Source organism: Mirounga angustirostris, unplaced genomic scaffold (assembly GCF_029215605.1).
Source record: "Mirounga angustirostris isolate CCGP_5_RB_7025 unplaced genomic scaffold, mMirAng1.0.hap1 SCAF_1, whole genome shotgun sequence".
Classification (NCBI taxonomy): Eukaryota; Metazoa; Chordata; class Mammalia; order Carnivora; family Phocidae; genus Mirounga; species Mirounga angustirostris.
In genome coordinates, this window is record NW_026991709.1 from 104,930,276 (window position 1) to 104,949,661 (window position 19,386).

The 19,386-nt window shown below is 38.5% G+C and overlaps 2 protein-coding genes across 2 annotated transcripts in view; one reads left to right on the top strand and one right to left on the bottom strand.

The window, feature by feature from the left end:
• The window catches only part of VEPH1 (ventricular zone expressed PH domain containing 1), a 224,363-nt gene that overhangs the window by 36,532 nt on the left and 168,445 nt on the right, over window positions 1–19,386 (top strand). The gene's annotated exons all lie outside the window — the stretch shown is intronic.
• PTX3 (pentraxin 3) lies at window positions 8,129–14,524 on the bottom strand. The gene is made up of 3 exons (XM_045903483.3): window positions 14,237–14,524; window positions 13,383–13,784; window positions 8,129–9,347 (listed from the first exon to the last, which is right to left on the bottom strand). Exons 1-3 carry the CDS (start codon window positions 14,364–14,366, stop codon window positions 8,734–8,736), a joined length of 1,146 nt encoding a protein of 381 aa, XP_045759439.1. The 5' UTR covers window positions 14,367–14,524; the 3' UTR covers window positions 8,129–8,733.

A 19,386-nucleotide genomic window follows, 5' to 3' on the forward strand; every position in this document is an offset into this window, starting at 1 on the left:
TGGTCTACCAGATGCCCAGATATGTCTGAACCCCAGCCATGACAGTGGGACTTCATCACTCTACCTGTGTTCCCCTCTAAAGATCTGTCGATATTACTAGTCAGTATCATTCATTTCTCATTTTCTTTGGCTACAGGATTGAATTGCTAATTTAACTTTTAATCATGAAACTAAATTTTCTAAAAGTCCAGAAAAGCAGTTACACTTTTTTCACCACCTTGACTACATACTTGGAACAGATACTATATGATATTACAAACCCGTATACACACCACACATTTTAAAACCATGATAGTTAGACTTGCAAGTAACAGATATATTGAAAAAAAAAAACAAAACACAAAAATGAAGTGTTTCTTTACGGCTACCAAGAACTTAGCTCATGTATTTGTTTTTTTTTTTCTTTTTTTGAAATGCACTTTCAATGACAAAGAGATCTTTTGAAACACAAAATGCACTTTCTGAATTCACTGCAAACATTTTAAATAAACAAATGATTTGGTTTATTTGATCTGGCACTCTAAAAATTACCATAAAAATGATAATTTGACTAAAAGAAGTTGGGACTACATATTTCAGGGCTTAGTTTTAGACTAATGTGTCTGTAAAACTACAACCGTTCACATGAGCCCATCAAACTTAGACCTGCAAAGTACAGGGGATCTTACTGTCTCTCAGTAAGTTTTCTGCTCTGCAAATCTTTGTCATATATTCCCTGCAATCAGCTTCAGGAGCTATCATTAGGATTTCTTTTTTTCTTTACCTATAGTTTTCTCCCCTTTAGATCTTCCTCCTTGACTTATATTACCTTTCTCCCCTTTAGATCTTCCTCCTTGACTTATATTACCTTAATCTGCATTCTCCCATTTTTTCTACTTCTACAAAAAATGCTAAAGTATTGCAGTTTCTTGATTTGATTTATTTTTTTACAAGACTAGAATTAAAAAATTGTAGAATCTTATGTTGGGACATTAAACATGGTTTAGCTCAAGTATCCAGGCAATGCTTGAATCCCCACCCAGTGGTCATCCTCTCAATGATAATAATAATGATTATAGTAACAATTATAACTACAATGGCTAAAATTTATTTCATGCTCTTTTTATGTCAAATACTGTATTAAGCACTTTATACAGATTATAGGATTATATCATTTAATCCTCACAAGAATTCCATAACAAAAGTCCTATTATTATCCCATGTTACCAATTAGTAGTATTTTAAGTAATAGAAAACCCAGGTAAAAACAACTTGATGATGATGATAATGATGGTGATAATGAAGATGAGGAAGAAAAGAAAAAAGAGGAGGGGGGAAAGGGGAGGAGGAGGAAGAGGAAAGGAGGAGAAAGAGGAGGGGAAGAAGGAAGAACTTCTTATCAGAACACAGGACTAAGTGCATAAGTATATCAGACTTCCCATATAGTTTGATTCAGGGCTCAATGGCAGTCGCAAAAGTCATTACTCAGCTCTGCTTCCTTTGGATTGGATTTTCATGCTCCATGTTATGGCCCTCTGCAGCTTCCAACTCACATGATCATGAATACCAATTAAGCAAAAGAAACATATTCAGTCTCGTTGTCTCTCTTTGACCTGACATGGGTCACATGCCCATTTCTGAACCAATCCATCATTGTTGTCAAGGAATACAGTATTTCAGTTGACCAGGCTTGGATAATGAACCACTGTCAAAGCAGGAGATGGGGGTCAACTGCAGTAGAACCACATGAATAGGGTGCAGATCACCCCCCCAACCAAATCCAGGGCTATTGCCAGCAATGGCTAAAATGAATACTGGGTACCAACAAACAGCTTTATGTATTTACTTTTATCCTTTTATACTTTCTTTTTTAGAGATTCAGCCCATTGCTTTGGCATAACAAGACCTTATTGGATAATGATTCTTCCATCTCAGTGTATCTGCAGTTCTTCCCAGGTTCTTGGCATCTGTAAATTTTATGAATAGAACCACTCTCCTTTCATTTTAAAACACTAATGAAAAGGTAGATCAGACGGGGCCGGGCAAGTGGTGCCAGTGGTGACTGTTCCTTATACTTGATTGATATTACTCCACTGATTATATTTTTCAGTTGTTTTATTCAGATGTCTGTCCCTGATTCCAAACGAAATGCCTCCTTTATGCTTGTAAGTCAGTCATGAGTGTTAAATGAGCTTATGTATCTATCCTTGAAGGCAAATATTTCAGTAATTCCAAGCCAATTTTTACTACTTTTCATTACTAATAATTATATATAAGTAATAATGTGACTTTTACATCAAATGCAAATAGAAATTGATTTTATTTAAATTGCTTAGGCTCCATTTGTCTGTTTTGTATTCTCCAAATTCTTCCAGTGAGAAGGAAACTGTGAAAAGTCCTTCCATTTGGAGAAAAGATTGGTGCATACTTGAGAGCTAAGGGGTTAGAAAACCTGAATATACCTATGACAAATAAGACAATTATATCAGTATTTTTAAATCACCCCCACCCCCACAAAAGAAAAAAAAATTGTCCAATTTAGTTTTATAGACCAATTAGAACAAATATGCAAGTAATAATTACAGGCTTGACTATAGTTTTTTCAGATAATTAAAAAACATTCTCCAACTAATTCTGTGAGGCTAGTATATATGTGATATCGAAACAAGAACAGGACAACATAAGAAAGGAAAATCAGGCCCATTTTAATTATGAACATAGATGCACAAATCACAAATCATGAATCAAAATGACTCCAGCAATGCTTAAGGAAAATAATAGTTCATATTTGCTGAGCACTTCCTGTGTACCATTTTCTGGTCTTTTAAGTCATGTAATTCTCCCAGTATCTTATGAGGAAAGAAGGACTGTTATTCTCATTTTATAAAATTCATAATGATTCAGTTGAGTTTATCCTAGGAATGCAAGCATGTCTTTTTTTTTTTTAAGATTTATTTGACAGAGATATAGCAAGAGAGGGAACACAAGCAGGGGGAGTGGGAGAGGGAGAAGGAGAAGCAGGCTTCCCACTGAGCAGGGACTCGATCCCAGGACCCTGGGACCATGACCTGAGCCAAAGGCAGACAAGGACTGAGCCACCCACGGGCCCTGCAAGCATGTCTTAATATTCAAAATGTAACTCCCCCCCAGTAAAAGACTAAAAGGTCAAAAAGTCATCTGATCAGTAAGAGCATCGCATAAATTCAGTACCCATGCATGAAAAAAAAGTTTTTTGATGGGGCACCTGGGTGGCTTAGTCAGTTAAGCAGCTGCCTTTGGCTCAGGTCATGATCCTGGGACCCTGGGATCAAGCCCACATGGGGCTTCCTGCTCAGCGGGGATTCTGCTTCTCCCTCTCCCTCTGTCCCTCCCCCCAGCTCTCTCTCACACTCTATTCTCTCTCTCCCTCTCTCAAATAAATAAATAAAATCTTTAAAAAGAAAAAAGTTTTTTGAGAACTAGGAATTTTGAGGAACTTCCTGAAACTGATTAAGGGGATACTGTGTATGTATATATGTGTGTCTATAAAATTATTACATATAATTAAGAGAATATTATATATATATACACCTATATACATATGTATATCCTCTTCTTTTGTAAAATTCCAAGTCTGCTCATGACCAAAAAAAAAATCTCTCCACAAACTAGCAATAGAAGGGAACCTCCTTAATCTAATTAAGGATATCTACAAAAACCTACAACTAAAATCATACTTAATTGGAAATATTAAATTCTTCCCTTTGAATTAAAAAATAAGACAAGGATATCACTTAGGTAATAAATTTGTTTTCTGCTTAAATAATATCAGAAGTGATTTAATATTTTGTGACATCACCACCTTTTCAGAGTGGGAGTCATTTTTCAGTATTCCTGAATAATTCTCCAAACTTGTTTTTTAGCCATGTAGATGCTTGTAAAACCTGCCCAGTGTTGGCATACAAAAGCACAACCAGTGCTTAATACAGCATAATGTAGCACATCTTTTACCCAGGACACTGGCAACGTTATTGGAGATCCTGAAAATGAGGATGTCTCCAACTGTAAGGGATTATTTGAGGACTTACAGGGAAACGCTTTCCAAATTTTGATTTGGAACTCTGTGATGCAATGCACATCACTGCTATCAAAACTAAAAGCAGTGATGTCTCTTCCCTTACGTTTCTGAATCAGTGGTCATAATGAGGAAATATGCCTCTCTGTCAATATATATGCCTTTTATATGGCCTTCTGGCATAGATCACAAGATGACCTCAAATGATTGGAAACTTAAGTCGAAAGTCTTTGGAAAGAAAATGTAATATTGTCTCAGCAAGAGTCCAAATTCCTTTCTGGCTTCCTGGCAATAGTCTAGAAGAGACTGTCTAGTTAATTATGATAAATTCACTTCATTTCTTTCTCTATGTGAGACAAAATTCAAACCACTGATGGGTGAGCTGTCTCAGAAAATAGAGAGAGAAAATTAACCTCTCATTTATTATGGTAGTAATAATATGTACCACATAGGGTGAGGTGAGGCTTAAGTAGATAAAGCAGTTATACTTTGCACAATGCTGGGCACGTAGTTCATCAATGCTTACGATGATTCCTCTTATTGTCATTATCATAATCAACATCATTGTCATTGTCATCCCTAATTGAGCATCTGCCATGTACCAGACCCATATTAAAATATTAAAGGCAGAACTAGATTCATCTGTGGAATTTTATACTCCCTGGGGAAATACTTAGCCATTAAAAATTCATGATACAATTATTCTGAAGAACAAAGTTTTAAGTTCATCCTATTACAGGTTGTTGAGAAAGAATTTATTAATCCAACTTCTAGGAAACAGGCTACTAGCAATCTTATTAAGAATATTCAAACTGAATAATAATACACATAGGGAAATATTAAAAATGATATTCTAAAAACCAACCCAAATGTGGATCAAGAAATAGAGACACATCTTGAAACAAAAGAGGACCTCTTCTGAATTGTTAACTAAGTCTGGGATCAGTTGTACTCCTGAGTTTGCACCTTCTTGACTCCACCAGCAGATGTTGCTGTGAAGTAAAATAAGGCCTGCACAGAGAGGAACATCCCCGGGAGGGCCTCTGAGAATGGCTTACCCACAATATAAGGGAATCTTTATATTCGCTTATTTGTTTGTATTTTTGCATGTTTGCTTCTTTTTTATTTAATGCACTGGGAACAACTTGGAAAAACTTTTTTTAAGACAACTTTTATTGCAAATATTATTTTATGCTTTAGAAAGTACATTTAGATACGTTATCAGTTTTTGTCATTGTCATAATAATCCTTCAGCAAGGGAGGCAAGTCTGTTATCTCTAATTTCCTGGCTAATGTGAGACCCATAAAGATTAGTTAGCAGGCCCAACTTCTTGCAGTTGGTAGGCGATGGTGCTCTAGGATTCATATGGTAAATTTCTGAGCCCAAGACCAGCACGCTTTGTTACACAGTCCAGATTTATAAAACGGAATGCAAGCCTCAGTAATCTCAGTTTTCCAGTTCATTAAATCCATGAATATAGATGTGAATGTTTATAATTACTTTGACCAAGATTTTTAACTTTGTGAATGCTATTTATTAAGTGGCTAAAGGAGAGTTCTGGAAACTTTTGGCCTTAGTAAGCTTCTCAAAGAAGAGCTTCCTAACATAAAATTTAATAAAAAAGTAAAAACCAGTGATGATTTCTTCTGTTTGCAAATGTAACTGTTAAAATGAAGTTAACTAAGTAATTGTAAATACAAACTCTCAAATTCTACAATATAGACTTAGTAGTAAAACATTCTCAATATATTTTAAAGAAATTAACATTTCACTAAAAGCCAATTTATATTGTAATAGACAAGGAAAATATATCAACTCTATTTTGTTCATATATTCATATATACCTCTGCAAAAATATTGTACGTACGTACTAGAGTGACAAAGTGACAAACTGTCACTTTGCCTAGAAATGAAGATTCTTCACACTCTCAGTGCTAAAGCTAGGATGATCCCAGGCAAACCAGAACAGTTGGTCACTCTAGCACACACATACCTAATATTTTATACTTTATATAAATATATATATATATAATGACATTTTTTCCTCCTAATAAATTGAGTCATCTTGCACAATTATTTTATAATGCCATGATATAGTGATGCTTTAATGGCCATTGTGGTGAACGAAACTCTTTGCCAATGTGCCAGACTAAGCCAGCATACTGATATTTTTTTTTTTTAGATATTTTATTTCAGTTTTACACATTTCTTCTTCCTTTTGCTGACACTATGTATTCCGAGACTCATTAAATGCTATTAGGAAAAAAAAAGCCAGAGAGCCAACTTCCTGAGAATTTGGAAAATATATTTTCTAAGTATAGCCTATGAATGTTTTGAGGAAATAAAGTGTGTGTGGTCTTTTCAATTTTTAAAAAAAATTGTCCTACTGGATCAGATTAAGTGGTCAAACAGTAGTGGATTTAAAATGACAGAAGTGTGGTTTTCTTCACGTTAGAGAAGTGCAGAAACAGGCAGCCCAGGACTGGCAAGGCAGCTTCAGAACACGAAGAGACCCAAGCTTCTTCTATATTCCTACACCAAATTTCATGATCTGAGATGGTTGCTGAAACTCCTGCCATCACAACCGTATTCCAATCAAGTGGAAGGAGGAAGAGAAAGAGAATCACGTTCAGTATTTCAACATCAGTTAGCACTTAGTCATCTGGCCACACACAGCTGCAACTGATGCTGGAAAATATAGATTTCGCTCTGAGTGGGCATACCTACCATTGAAACCGGAATTCTGTTCCTTTGGAAAAGAAGGAAAATAGGTATGAGGAAACAATCAGAAGTCCCTTGAAACACTTATCTGGATTTATTGCTGTAGTAGATGAAGTTTCTACTTTTGTAAGCCAAGAATTACTTGTTTTTCTTCTATTTTCTTCTTCTTTACCCTCAACGTGTAATTCCCATAGAGAAATTTAAAAGACCCTTATGTTTAACTCTGTCAGCATATGAGTTTGCATGTATTTTGTCCTGCATCATGTTGGATCTTTTGAACAGATCTAATTCATGCTGAGATGTAGAAATTGAAAGCATGCCTTACTCTCTGCTTACAATTGGATCCAGTATTTCATCTTCCAGTTAAGCATTCAGGTCATAGAGATAATGGATAAAGAAGGACTTACATATGGCCACTGTGCCCACAATCTTGAATCATGTAATCTCCAAGGGTCCGTGACTGGCCTATGACCTCATAACTGTGAACACTCTTTCTTCTTCTCTAAGAATCAGCCTGATTTTGTGGATCTCACAAATGGGATGAAGCTATACTGATGCCATGACCAAAGATTCCTAGATTCTTGAGATTTTATTGCTAAAGGCACTGAGAGACCAAGTCCCTTCTTTTACTGAGAAGACCCGGAGAAGTTAAGTAACTTGTCTAAGGACACTCGACTAGTTATAAAATGTAGTTTGGTAACTACTCCTGGCCCTATTCTCCAAACCTCACAAACCAGAGATAACCTGTGGTTGTCCAGGCCCTATCTTTAGGTGGACACATTATCCCTGTGGCTCTACCACATTTGCTGCTGACATTCAGAAGCAGCTTTGTGGATGGTCTTCTATTAGCCCTGCATAGCCTTTACAGGAGAACACTAGTGTGGTTGAGAGGTACCTCCCCATCTGCAGGGTGAAGGACCTTGACTGCCCTCTCCTTCAGGCATGAGTAAGAGAATGGGGTATGTTTTAAGGGCAGGAGTCACTGTTTTTCCAGATTCTTAGATCTCCCTAAGGAACAGTCCTCATCATGTATATTTGGGGAACTCTGATAGTTTGATTCTGTGTTACATACGACAGAACATTGTATATGATCATAGAAACATCAAATTGGGACTTAGAGATCAATATTTCCTCAATTCCTTGATTTCTCAGTTGAGAAAACTAAAACCCAGAGAGATGAATTGACTTAGCCAAGATCAAATTTCTTGCTCATGATTTATAGGAAGCGAAAGTTTAAAACAACTCTACAGTTTATTTCTAACAATATTAACTATTACTATTTACACAATAATTAGTATCTGAAAACTAGTTCCTACTTTGAGTGTAGATTTGCTCCAAAACATCTTTTAAATTTATAATTAGATGACATGGGGTAGTTTTATAAAATATTTTATTTACAGTAGAGCTTTACAAAAATAGTCTTAATAAAATTAATACAAAACCATTTTACAATATAACTTATATAACTATCTTCTCAAAAAAGTGACATTCGATTATAACACATAAACTACATTTGCATTTGTTAAGTCACATTGTAGTATAAATATGTTTTATCATCATTTTTTAATAATAAGGTACATACGAATAACAATGAACAATGGACAGCAAATGTTATTTTATTTTTCTTCCAATGTAAAAGTCATCTCTGGCCAAAACAAAATTAACCAAAGTAAAACAATTGTCCTTCTGTTCAACAATAGTCCTTTTTAATTATTTGAGAGTCTATCTGACAAACACACAGCATTAATCTCAAAGCACCATGGCATAAAATCTAGTAACAATATCCGGAAAAGCATTCTCCAATGTTTTCTCTTCAACTGTTTATTCGGTATTTTGCCAAGATAAATACTGATCTCAACTCTCCCCTTCATTAGTCTCAAGTGTTCTTAATATGCACTGAGGTTTTTAGACTGTCCCAACTGGCATATGTTTAAAATGTGAGTTTCTTTCTTTGGCTTCAAGTAGAGTTTCACAACATTTATGAAACATACTGAGCTCCTCCGTGTGGCTGAATCTCTGTGACTCCCCACCCAACAATATTTCCCCGGATGTGACAAGACTCTGCTCCGCCAGTCTCTCTTATCTCTTCATTGCTGAGAACGCGATCCCAGATATTGAAGGCTGTGAGTCTTCCAGAAAAGGCTAGGGTTTCATCAAAGCCACCACCCACACAGCAGCCGTTCTTTTCTTGGCCAATCTGCAGGATTCCTCCCTCGGGAACAATGTGACCTGTGGCCATCTCGACCGTGGTAGCCATCAGCTCACCGTTTACCCACAAGGACGTGCGTCCTCTCTCAGAATTCCAGGTGCTGCACAGATGGGTCCACTTTCCCAGGGAAATCACAGTATTGGCAATCAGTTTGTTCTCCACTCCACCCACCACAAACACTATGGACTGATAGCTGAAGTACAGCTGGATCTCATATGGATTTCTCTTTGTGCCATAGGAAAACAGGATGGTTTTGTTTAATACATCTGTGGCTTTGACCCAAAGGCAGGCACTAAAAGACTCAAGCTTCATTGGTGTCACTGGATGTACGCTTCCAAAAATCTTCTTGGAACGCATTGGGAATAAAATTGCTATTTCACAACCTAGAGGAGCAAGAAAGTGAGAAGGATGTGAGAGAAAATATAAATTCATTCAGAGATGATTCCAGCATTTACGTATTTTAGCATAGGCACTTTAACGACCACAACTGAAAATTATGTGCTGTATCACATTATGACTTGAGGAGCTTCAAGTGTGATCTCGGTAGCACAAAGAAAATGGGAATAAAGAAAGTCAACTGTCAGGCTTACTCAATGAAGCATCTAAGTGAAGGAGGCATGCAGAGTAGCCAAATTGTCCAAACTCAGAAAATAATGGAAACCTATTTTAACCATTACTTTCCCTCACAAGTAGTTTATTTTCTGTCACTACTTTTTTATATATATAAAAATGTTGAATCACTACGCGTTAACTTCAAACAATGACGCTGTTAATTTCCAAGAACTTAGAGCCAGACTTGTTTCCCTCTTCTTGACTTCACCAAACTTCCAGAATAAAAAACAAACCAACCAGCCTATGAAATTCAATGGACCTAGCTCACCCATTTACCCATTATCAACATACGTTTTTAAATGAAACTCTAGGACAGTCATATTGTTGCTGTCCACAGAATTATAATTTGTCTCTTTGTCACTCACATTGAGGATCTATTGTATATTTGATTTTATGCTTTTTCAGTCTCTGAAACCGTAGTGAATATTCAAGAAAATATGCTCAGCACTGATAAATGGTCCTCAAATATTTAGGAAAGACTGATAACTGTTTCTATAATTTTAAATGAACTGATTTCCTGTTTAAATAAACCCAGCATATATTTGTTAGCTTTGCAAAGTTTGTAGAAAACTACCTTTGAAAGGCAACAATGTATAATAATGATGACTGACTCTTATTGAGTATTCACTGTGTACCAGATATTATTCTCATCACTGTATCATTTTATTCCTACTTATCAACCCTAAGAGATAGTCTTAATATTCCCATTCTACAGATGAGAGAACTGAGGCATAGAGCACTAAGTAACTTGGTTCTGCTTGCTAGCTGGTAAGTGGTAAAACTGAGGGTTTGAACTTGGGCACTGTGGCTGCGGAGGCCACACCCTTAACTAAAACACTGCATTGCCTCTTAATGGGAAAAGAACCCCTCGATTTGGCTAGGAGAGATGGAATTCAGTTTGTTTTACTATTAGCAAGCATGCAGTTTTTGATGAGCCCCATAATTTCTCCAGGCTTTCCTGTTATCTATAAAAGCCCCTTCCATTCTCCTTCTAATAGTCTATGAGTCTGTAAGCAGGAAGTATGTAGTACTCCAGAAGAACTGTGTAGACCAAGGCTATTCTCAAAAACTCTTATTCTGTCCACATGCTTATAATTACTATTTAGGCAGCAATAGAAAACCTTTAAGGAAGAGTGAACTCTTCCAAGGGGCCTGGTGGAGAACATATTTCCGCTAAAGAGCACTTAGAAGGAGACATTCAGACACCAGGGTGGGCACATAGTAAACTCCTACCTCAGTTCATCTCCAGGTCACATGTTTGGTCAGGGAGCTAGAGATGCTGAAATGAAGACCTTCTAGGTGTCTCTGGGAAATGTGCTAAAACCTTTCATAGGTGAGCTCTCCTTTGTGATAACTTCATATATTTATAAGAGACCAGAAAAAGAATTAAAAAAAAAAAATCTAAATGAGGGCTAGGTATTCACTTTATAACAAATTAAAGATTTATCATAAAATAGCTCTGACAAGCAAGCTTCCAGAGCCTTTAACGACTAACTGGTGAATATACGAACTTGCAGGCACCAAGCATCCATGCAGTGTGTTAAACTAAGCTAAATGCCTGCAAGTGATTGAGGGCTAGGCTCTGTCCTAAAAAATTAAACAGATGTGGACCTAGAAATAGTCGAAGAAATACTGAGATTCAGGAAATCGTATAAAAGTAACTACAATACCAAAGCACAAATTGGTCCTGTCACATTTTGGTATTCACTTTTTCACTGAATCATTTGAATTTTTGAAGACTTTTAAGATTCATTCTTAATGACGCATTCTTGTTTCAAATGAAATTGGTAGATACATTTTTTTTTTCCTAGTTGTGTTAATTAAATCAAACAAAGATCACGGAACAAAAGATCACCATATGCACGACCATTTGAGATAGTCTCTGAATGTCCCAGTAAAGTAGTGTTCCAGAGGGGGCCTACCGCAGTTCAATGAACTGACTTCCTGTTTAAATAAACCTAGGCAGTCAGGACTGCATTCCAAAGCATTCTTTGATTGCCTCTCAGAGACCCAGCTTCCCCTGCAGGCTACACTGGCTATGTGAATTCATGGAGTTGGAATTTTCGTGTTCACAGGTTTTTTTGTGGCTTTTTTGGTGGGGACCAGTGATTGAGGCTCTTGATATCTCTTTAAAATGTCAGAAATGTCAGAAACTCTCTCATGAAATGGCTTTTAACTAATAGGTTTTTCTGATTATATTATCAAAGACCAAACAAAATTAAAACCAGGTTCTTAGGAGGCTGACAACAGAATAATTAGGAATCCCTTAGGAACCAAGCTGGCAGGAAACCAAGAAAGGAGAAATCAAACCATGTGGATAAAATATATATATATATAATAAGAAATTAACATTTTAGAACTCAGAAATACATCCCTCTCTGCTCTAACCAGTATACAGAGGTGAAAGTGAAAATTAGCGTTAATCCTTCACTTTTGGGGGTACACTATATGTACTATCATTTCTCATGGTTTGCCAAAGACAAGACAATTTCATCCATTAAAATAGCCACAGAATTATAATTTGTCTCTTTGTCACTCACATTGAGGATCTATTGTATATTTGATTTTATGCTTTTTCAGTCTCTGAAACCGTAGTGAATAGTCAAGAAAATATGCTCAGCACTGATAAACAGTCTTCAAATATTTAGGAAAGGCTGATACTCCGGTATGGTTTCTGTAATTTTAAATGAAACATGCTCTCACACATGCTTATGATTCTTCCTCCTACCCCAAGAGATGATTTGCTTTATTGTAAATATAAAGAGGGATGGCACTGTTTGTAATGTTTTCTGTTCATGAGATTCTCAGGAACAGTGTAAGTTATATTTTCTAACTAAGTCACTGATTTTCTAATATAACCCACAAAAGATTTTTGCACTACTACCTCTTAGAAATTTTGATTTATAAAGGAGGGTTATTTGGCTCCAAACCGTCTCATTCGTTTAACTGTCTTTCAAATGTATTATTCAAATGTGTTCTTTCAAATGTATTATTTCGGGCCCATGTGTGTTTGGGGATTCATTCATGTCACAGGGGACTTCAACAAGTTGTATCTGGTTTGAACCGCCTCTCTCCTGTTTGGTCCTGACCCCCTAAATCCCTGGGGAGGGGGGTTACCAATTTTCTTCTACATCAGACCATTTCACTGTGGATCCCGCCCAGCAGGTTTATCCCAAGCCTCACATACTCAGAGCTCCCCTCTAGCGGGCTAATTCCACAGACCCCAGGGCCTGGGGGACCCCTCAGGAATTCCACTAAGCCTTCAGGAGATGAGGTTCGGTCTCCAGTCTCCAGGCAGAACCAGCGGGGATGAGGGGCCGGCCCAGGGATAGGAACGTGTCCCTGAAAATTAGGCTGGGCTCTGAAATAGCGCGGGGAACCAGAGCTCCCCTAAAGAGAGAGACAGGCTAAAATTCGAAGAAGTGGAAATCCCTAACGGAGGGAAGCCGGGCAGCTAGAGAGGCCACGGTTATCACCGGCCAACAGAGCTCCCGCACCGCCTGGTCGGATCAGGTGTCAGTCAGGGGCCCCTGATGTCTATTTTCAAGGCTGTGATGTTTATGTCTGTAGCTCTCTTCCGGGCTCCTCGGGGCTGGAGAATACCTTTTAAAGCCACTTTTTGCGCCTTGTATGGTGTGTGTGTGAGCCCCGTTAGCGTCCATGGAGAAACAGAGGCGTGTGTGTCTCCAATGAAGCTGCCCCTAGAGGGCTGCCACCAGGCTTCCCGCCACGCGCGTTCCGAGGACAAAGACGCAGGGTGTGGGGGCGCAGTGGGGGGCGGGGGCCGCTCCGCCCGGCGTCCTTACCTGCGGGCAGCCAGCGCCCGGCAGCCCAGCCCTGCACGGCGCGGAGGTCGGCTCGCGTCCGCCGCAGCTCCTCGAGGACGGCGCCCAGGGCGCGCCCCGCCTCCTCCGGGCGCGGCGTCCCGGCGCTCTCCAAGCGCGCCAGCCTGCGGCCTGCGTCGCGGCTCGCCTGCAGCAGCTCGTCCAGCGCCCGGGCCAGCCGGGCCTCCGCGGGGCCGGGCGCCGCGCACGGCCTCCCCAGGCTGCCCGCCAGGCGGCCCAGCTCCGCCCGCAGCCTCTGCAGCTCGCCCCGCAGGACGTCGTCGGTGGCCTGCAGCAGCATGCCCTCTCTCATCTGCGAGTCCTCCAGCATGATGAAGAGCTTGTCCCACTCGGTGTGCTCCCGACGGCAGTCACACGGCGTGGCTAGAGCGAGGGACACACACGTTACTGATCCGCCCAGGCCTTCCTTGGGTGCGCTTTGTACAAAGGTGACCTCCCTCGGTGGTCCCAAGTTCCTGCCTATCCCCAGCACCCCCTTCCCTTTAAGGACACCTCGGAAAAACAGCGTGTGAGTATCTCGACAATGACAGGAACCGTTCATGCAGATATATATTACGTGGAACTCTGTGAAATTGCCGTTCGTGAGGCTCGAAACAGGCAAATATCGGCGATTTCATGCGGTTCAAGCCGTTATGTATCTGTGACAGAAATAACTTTTTGAAACCTCCCCCTTTCCTAAAGTGCTTCGTTCTTTTGCAAAACAAACTATGATGTTTAGCACATTTCCTTGGCTACAAAGTGTATGTATAATATTTGGACCCAAAGAGGTGCATATGTAGTTAGGGTTAGCAGGGAAACAGTTAAAAAGAACTTACGGTCCTCCGTGGGATGGAGTCCATTGTCTATTTCGTTGTCCAAATTCACATACATGAGTTCATAATCATCTGAGGTCTCCGCCGACACCGCAGACCAGAGAGCGCAAAACAGAATCACAGGGAGATGCATTGCTGGAGAAAGACAAAGTTCTTTCTTCTGCCACCTCCCACAGCTGGCCCGAGGGGACGAGGCGAGACGAGCTCAAGTGAGCGGTGTTTGAGCAGAGGAGAGTGAGAGTGAGAGAGGCAAGAGCCCAGAGCCCTTAATAAATGCTGGGGGAAGCCTGAATGGAGATGAATGAGTAATGCCGGTGGCACTGCGGTAACGGGAGTTCCCCTAAATTTGGAGGGGAGGGGGCTGGGTGGGAGGGTGAGGGAAACGTGAACGTTGCACAATAATAGACCGCAAAGTTTTACGCTGCAGTCAGATTAATTGGAGGAGGGTCAGAGGGGAAAGAGGTGGGGAAACTGGGCTAAGACTGTCCCCCTGAGGATTAGCTGTTGTAACTTGAATTGGTAGCACTGAGGGATGAAAGGGAGGGCAGGGGAGGTAGGGGGAGAAATAAGTCAGCAGGCGTAGAGGCATGGAAGCAAGATCATGGTTGCAGCATTTTGTGTGGTGCCTTTACAAGTTACACAGTCCTTTATGTATAGAAAACTTGCCCCACTTTTCCTTTGTACACAGTTTTAGAGGTCTAAGTTGTGAAAGTTACTCCCCTGATTCCAAAATAAACCAACTTAGAGTAAGAATTTTGATTGCTCTAGAAGCCAAGTCCATTCCTAGTTATTCCATCTTTAATCCTTCTGGAGTTGCAACTATACTTTTATAAACACACATTTTTAAAATGACAGACAACAAAGCAAAACTGGTAAGTCTAAATTAAGAAATTGCTAGGGGAGAGGAATAAGCTGATTTTAGGAATGTTTCCTTTCATAAACTGGTATTATGTGGAAATTGCATTATTTCACTAGGTGTAGAGTCAAAGATTATGTTTTTAAAGTAAATTTAGGGATTTTTGCTTCCTTCAAAACTCGTCTGCACAAAACACCTAGAAATGCATACATTATAATAATAACCTTAAATGTACAAATGAACTACCAATAAAGTAGGGAAGTATCCAGGGGCCAACGTAGAGGGGGGAACCAAAACCAAACTTGTAAGCCTGAGAGCTGATGCTAGGGCTCCCCTGGAGGGACATAGAGGGAGGTAAGGGTTACCAGTTCTGTAACAACCAAGTGTTAATGACCATGTGGGAGCAAAGCTTAGGCCGGATTAGGAGTTGGAAGTAAGAGCCTCACCTAAAGCCAGACCCTCAGAGAGTTACATATTGCATTTCAGTGGATATAGCCCCACCCTCTCTCCTAACACAAATAAATGAGAAGTAAGCATGTCTCTCTTTGACTGAACTCTGCAGGGTCCCTAAGTTTGTGATGATGGGTCCGCCCTCACACACATGTTCAATATTCAAATGTATACTACCTGCCACAGTAAAAACAAATTCACAATAAAAATACTTAAACGTATGAGGAAACAACCCACTACAAATGAGAATCAGCAGATACAAAAAAAGGATTAGGTACCCCTCTCCCGAGAACTTCATATATTTAAAGTACCAGCTAGGAGCTAGAAAATAAGTGTGTTTAAAATTATTTTAGACCCACAAGGAGTTGGAAACATGAACAAAGAAAAAGACATTGTCAAAAGAAAAAGACTAGGCAGATTTTTTTAAGGAACATATGTAACTTGTACAAATAAAAAAAATTATTTGAAATTTTTAAAACCTCAAGGAATGGGTTAAATGGCAAATAGGCAAAGATGAAGAGAATATTAAAGAACTGGAAGAAGGATCTGAGAAAGTCATCCAAAATGTACTCTTTAAGTTCAGCACAGTATTCTCAAGTCCTTTCATTGTTCAGGAAGATGATAGAGAAATTAATTTTGCTTCGTTAGTTCCAGAATGTTTATCTTTTTAAAGACAGCCATGAAAACCAAAAGGAAATAGAATGTTCAAATAGAAGAAATAGAATTAAACAAACAAACCTTTTTCAATAGAAAGCAATAAAGAAGGGGAAACAAACATAGACAAAGCAAGATGAATACAAAACACAACACAATGTAAAGATAGATCCAAATATACCAATAATCATCATAACTATTAATAAAGCAAACTTTCGAGTTAAGAAACATAAGATGTCAAGTAGGAATATTTTTAAAATCCCAGCTCTAGGTCACTTACAAGAGCCACACATAAAACATAAAAATCTAGAAATGTCTAAAGTAAAAAACTTGAAAAGAGCAGGGAGAGAATATACCAAACACGTGCAATTCAAAAAAGCTAGGATAGCTATAGTTGTATCAGTTGGAAATAACTTTAAGGGAAAAGAGGATAAAATATGATAAACACTTTATTTAGAATTATTTAGTAACAGTTTCAAATTCAAATTCAAAAAGAAAAAGAAAAAAACTGCTGAAGGGTACAAAAACTTAAACTACATAAATTTTGAAATAATGAAATATATGGAGCATTATCCAGAAAGTTTGATATGCAAGTTCTACCAAACATTCAAGGAACATATAAACCTCACCTTTTTTTTTTTTTTTTTAAGATTTTATTTACTTGACAGAGAGAGACACAGCGAGAGAGGGAACACAAGCAGGGGGAGTGGGAGAGGGAGAAGCAGGCTTTCCGCGGAGCAGGGAGCCCTATGCGGGGCTCGATCCCAGGACCCCGGGATCATGACCTGAGCCGAAGGCAGACGGTTAACGACTGAGCCACCCAGGCACCCCTAAACCTCATCTTATACAAACTGCTTCTGAGAATAAAGTGTGCAGGAATGTGCTAAATACTTTCTATATGTGTAGTAACTATGATACTAAAAAGAGACAAGGACAGTACAAGAAAAGAAGGCCAACCTCACTCAAGAACATAGATGCAAAAGCTCTAAATAAAATATTAGCCAAACAAACTTAGTAATATATGCATAAAAATACATTATAACCAAGTTGAGTTTATTCCAAGACCGCAAGATTGGTTAAAGATTAGAATTATCTATTAACTTACTACATTAACAATTTAAAGGAGAAATCATCATGTCAATGGATGCAGAAAATCATTTAATAAAATGCAACATTTATGTCCAAACTAGGAAACAGAAACTTAAACTAATAAAACAGAAATACCAAAATTGATAGAAATCTATATATATATAATGATGAGTCCTTAGAAACTTACTTCTTAAAAATAGGAGAAACAAAAGGATACCTTGGACACTGGTTCTGTTCATTGAAGTATTGGAGGTTCTAGCTAGTAAAGTAGGACAAAAAAAAAGAAGCATAAGATATAAGAACAGAAAAAAAGAAACAAAGCTATCATCAATTATTATGAGTTGATTACCTATATACAGAAAATCTAAGAGACTCTGAAGACAGATTGTTAATAAGAGAATTGAGCAAGTTTTGCTGGCTGAAAGATCAACATAAACATCAGTTGCTTTCTTAATACCAGCAGACAATTGATAATACATTTTTATAGTTTCTATTTACAATAGCAACAACAAAAATGAGATACCTAGGAATCAATTTAATTAAGAGATACATAAGACACAGCTAATATCGATGGACATCTTGGCTCTTCCATAGTTTGGCTATTGTGGACATTGCTGCTATAAACATCAGGGTGCATGTACCCCTTTGGATCCCTACATTTGTATCTTTGGGGTAAATACCCAGTAGTGCAATTGCTGGGTCGTATGGTAGCTCTATGGATAAAGAAGATGTGGTATATATATACAATGGAATATTATGCAACCATCAAAAGGAATGAAATCTTGCCATTTGCAATGACGTGGATGGAACTGGAGGGTATTACGCTGAGCGAAATAAGTCAATCAGAGAAAGACATGTATCATATGATCTCACTGATATATGAGGAATTCTTAATCTCAGGAAACAAACTGAGGGTTGCTGGAGTGGTGGAGGGTGGGAGGCGTGGGTGGCTGGGTGATAGACATTGGGTAGGGTATGTGCTATGGTGAGTGCTGTGAATTGTGTAAGATAGTTGAATCACAGACCTGTACCTCTGAAACAAATAATACATTATATGTTAAAAAAAAAAAAAAAGGTAGTAGGAAGGGAAAAATGAAGGGGGGGAAATTGGAGGGGGAGACGAACCATGAGAGACTATGGACTCTGAGAAAGGGGGGTGAGGGGATGGGTTAGCCTGGTGATGGGTATTAAAGAGGGCATGTATTGAATGGAGCACTGGGTGTTATATGCAAACAATGAATCATGGAACACTACATCAAAAACTAATGATGTAATGTATGGTGATTAACATAACACAATAAAATAAAAAAAATAGGATTAACTGAAAAAAAAAACACAGCTAATATCACAAAACGTTATTGAAAAACATTTTTTAAAACCCTGCATAGATGGAAGGACATATGTTTTTGGATGGGAAGACTCAATTTCACAAAGATGTCAATTATCCCAAATTAGTCTGTACATTCAGTATGGGGGGGAAAATAACCTCGTTTTTCAAGGAAGTTGACAAACTAATGGTAAAATTTATATAAAGGGGGGTGCCTGGGTGGCTCAGTCGTTACGCGTCTGCCTTTGGCTCAGGTCATGATCCCAGGGTCCTGGGATCGAACCCTGCATTGGGCTCCCTGCTCAGCGGGAGGCCTGCTTCTCCCTCTCCCGCTCCCCCTGCTTGTGTTCCCTCTCTCACTGTGTCTCTCTCTGTCATATAAATAAATAAAATCTTAAAAAAAAATTTATATAAAGGAACCAAGAGGAATTTGAAGTTGGAGATAATTTGCCCCATGAGATATCATGATTTATTATAAAGTTATTATAATTAACAAAATGTATAATTGGTAAAGGTATGATAAATATCCAGAAACAGACCCAGACATATGAGAAACCTTATACGTGAAAAAGGTATTAAAAAATCAGAAGGGAAGCAACTGACAACTTGATAAATGCTAGGACAATTGTTTATATACACACAAAAAATCCTCATGTACGAAAGTAAATTCCAGATGGATTAAAGACAAATATGAAAAACAAAACCATAATGCTTTTAGGAGAAAATTTTTCTCCTAAGGGTAGAGAAAGGGTAGAGAAAGCTATCTCAATGACAAAA

Excerpts from the sequence above, each read along its gene's own strand:
- PTX3 (XM_045903483.3), bottom strand. The coding sequence starts at position 14,366 with ATGCATCTCCCTGTGATTCTGTTTTGCGCTCTCTGGTCTGCGGTGTCG. Across the intron at positions 13,785-14,236 it reads ACTCCATCCCACGGAGGACC|CCACGCCGTGTGACTGCCGT; the intron begins GTAAGTTCTTTT and ends CCCTCGCTCTAG. Across the intron at positions 9,348-13,382 it reads CGGGCGCTGGCTGCCCGCAG|GTTGTGAAATAGCAATTTTA; the intron begins GTAAGGACGCCG and ends TTGCTCCTCTAG.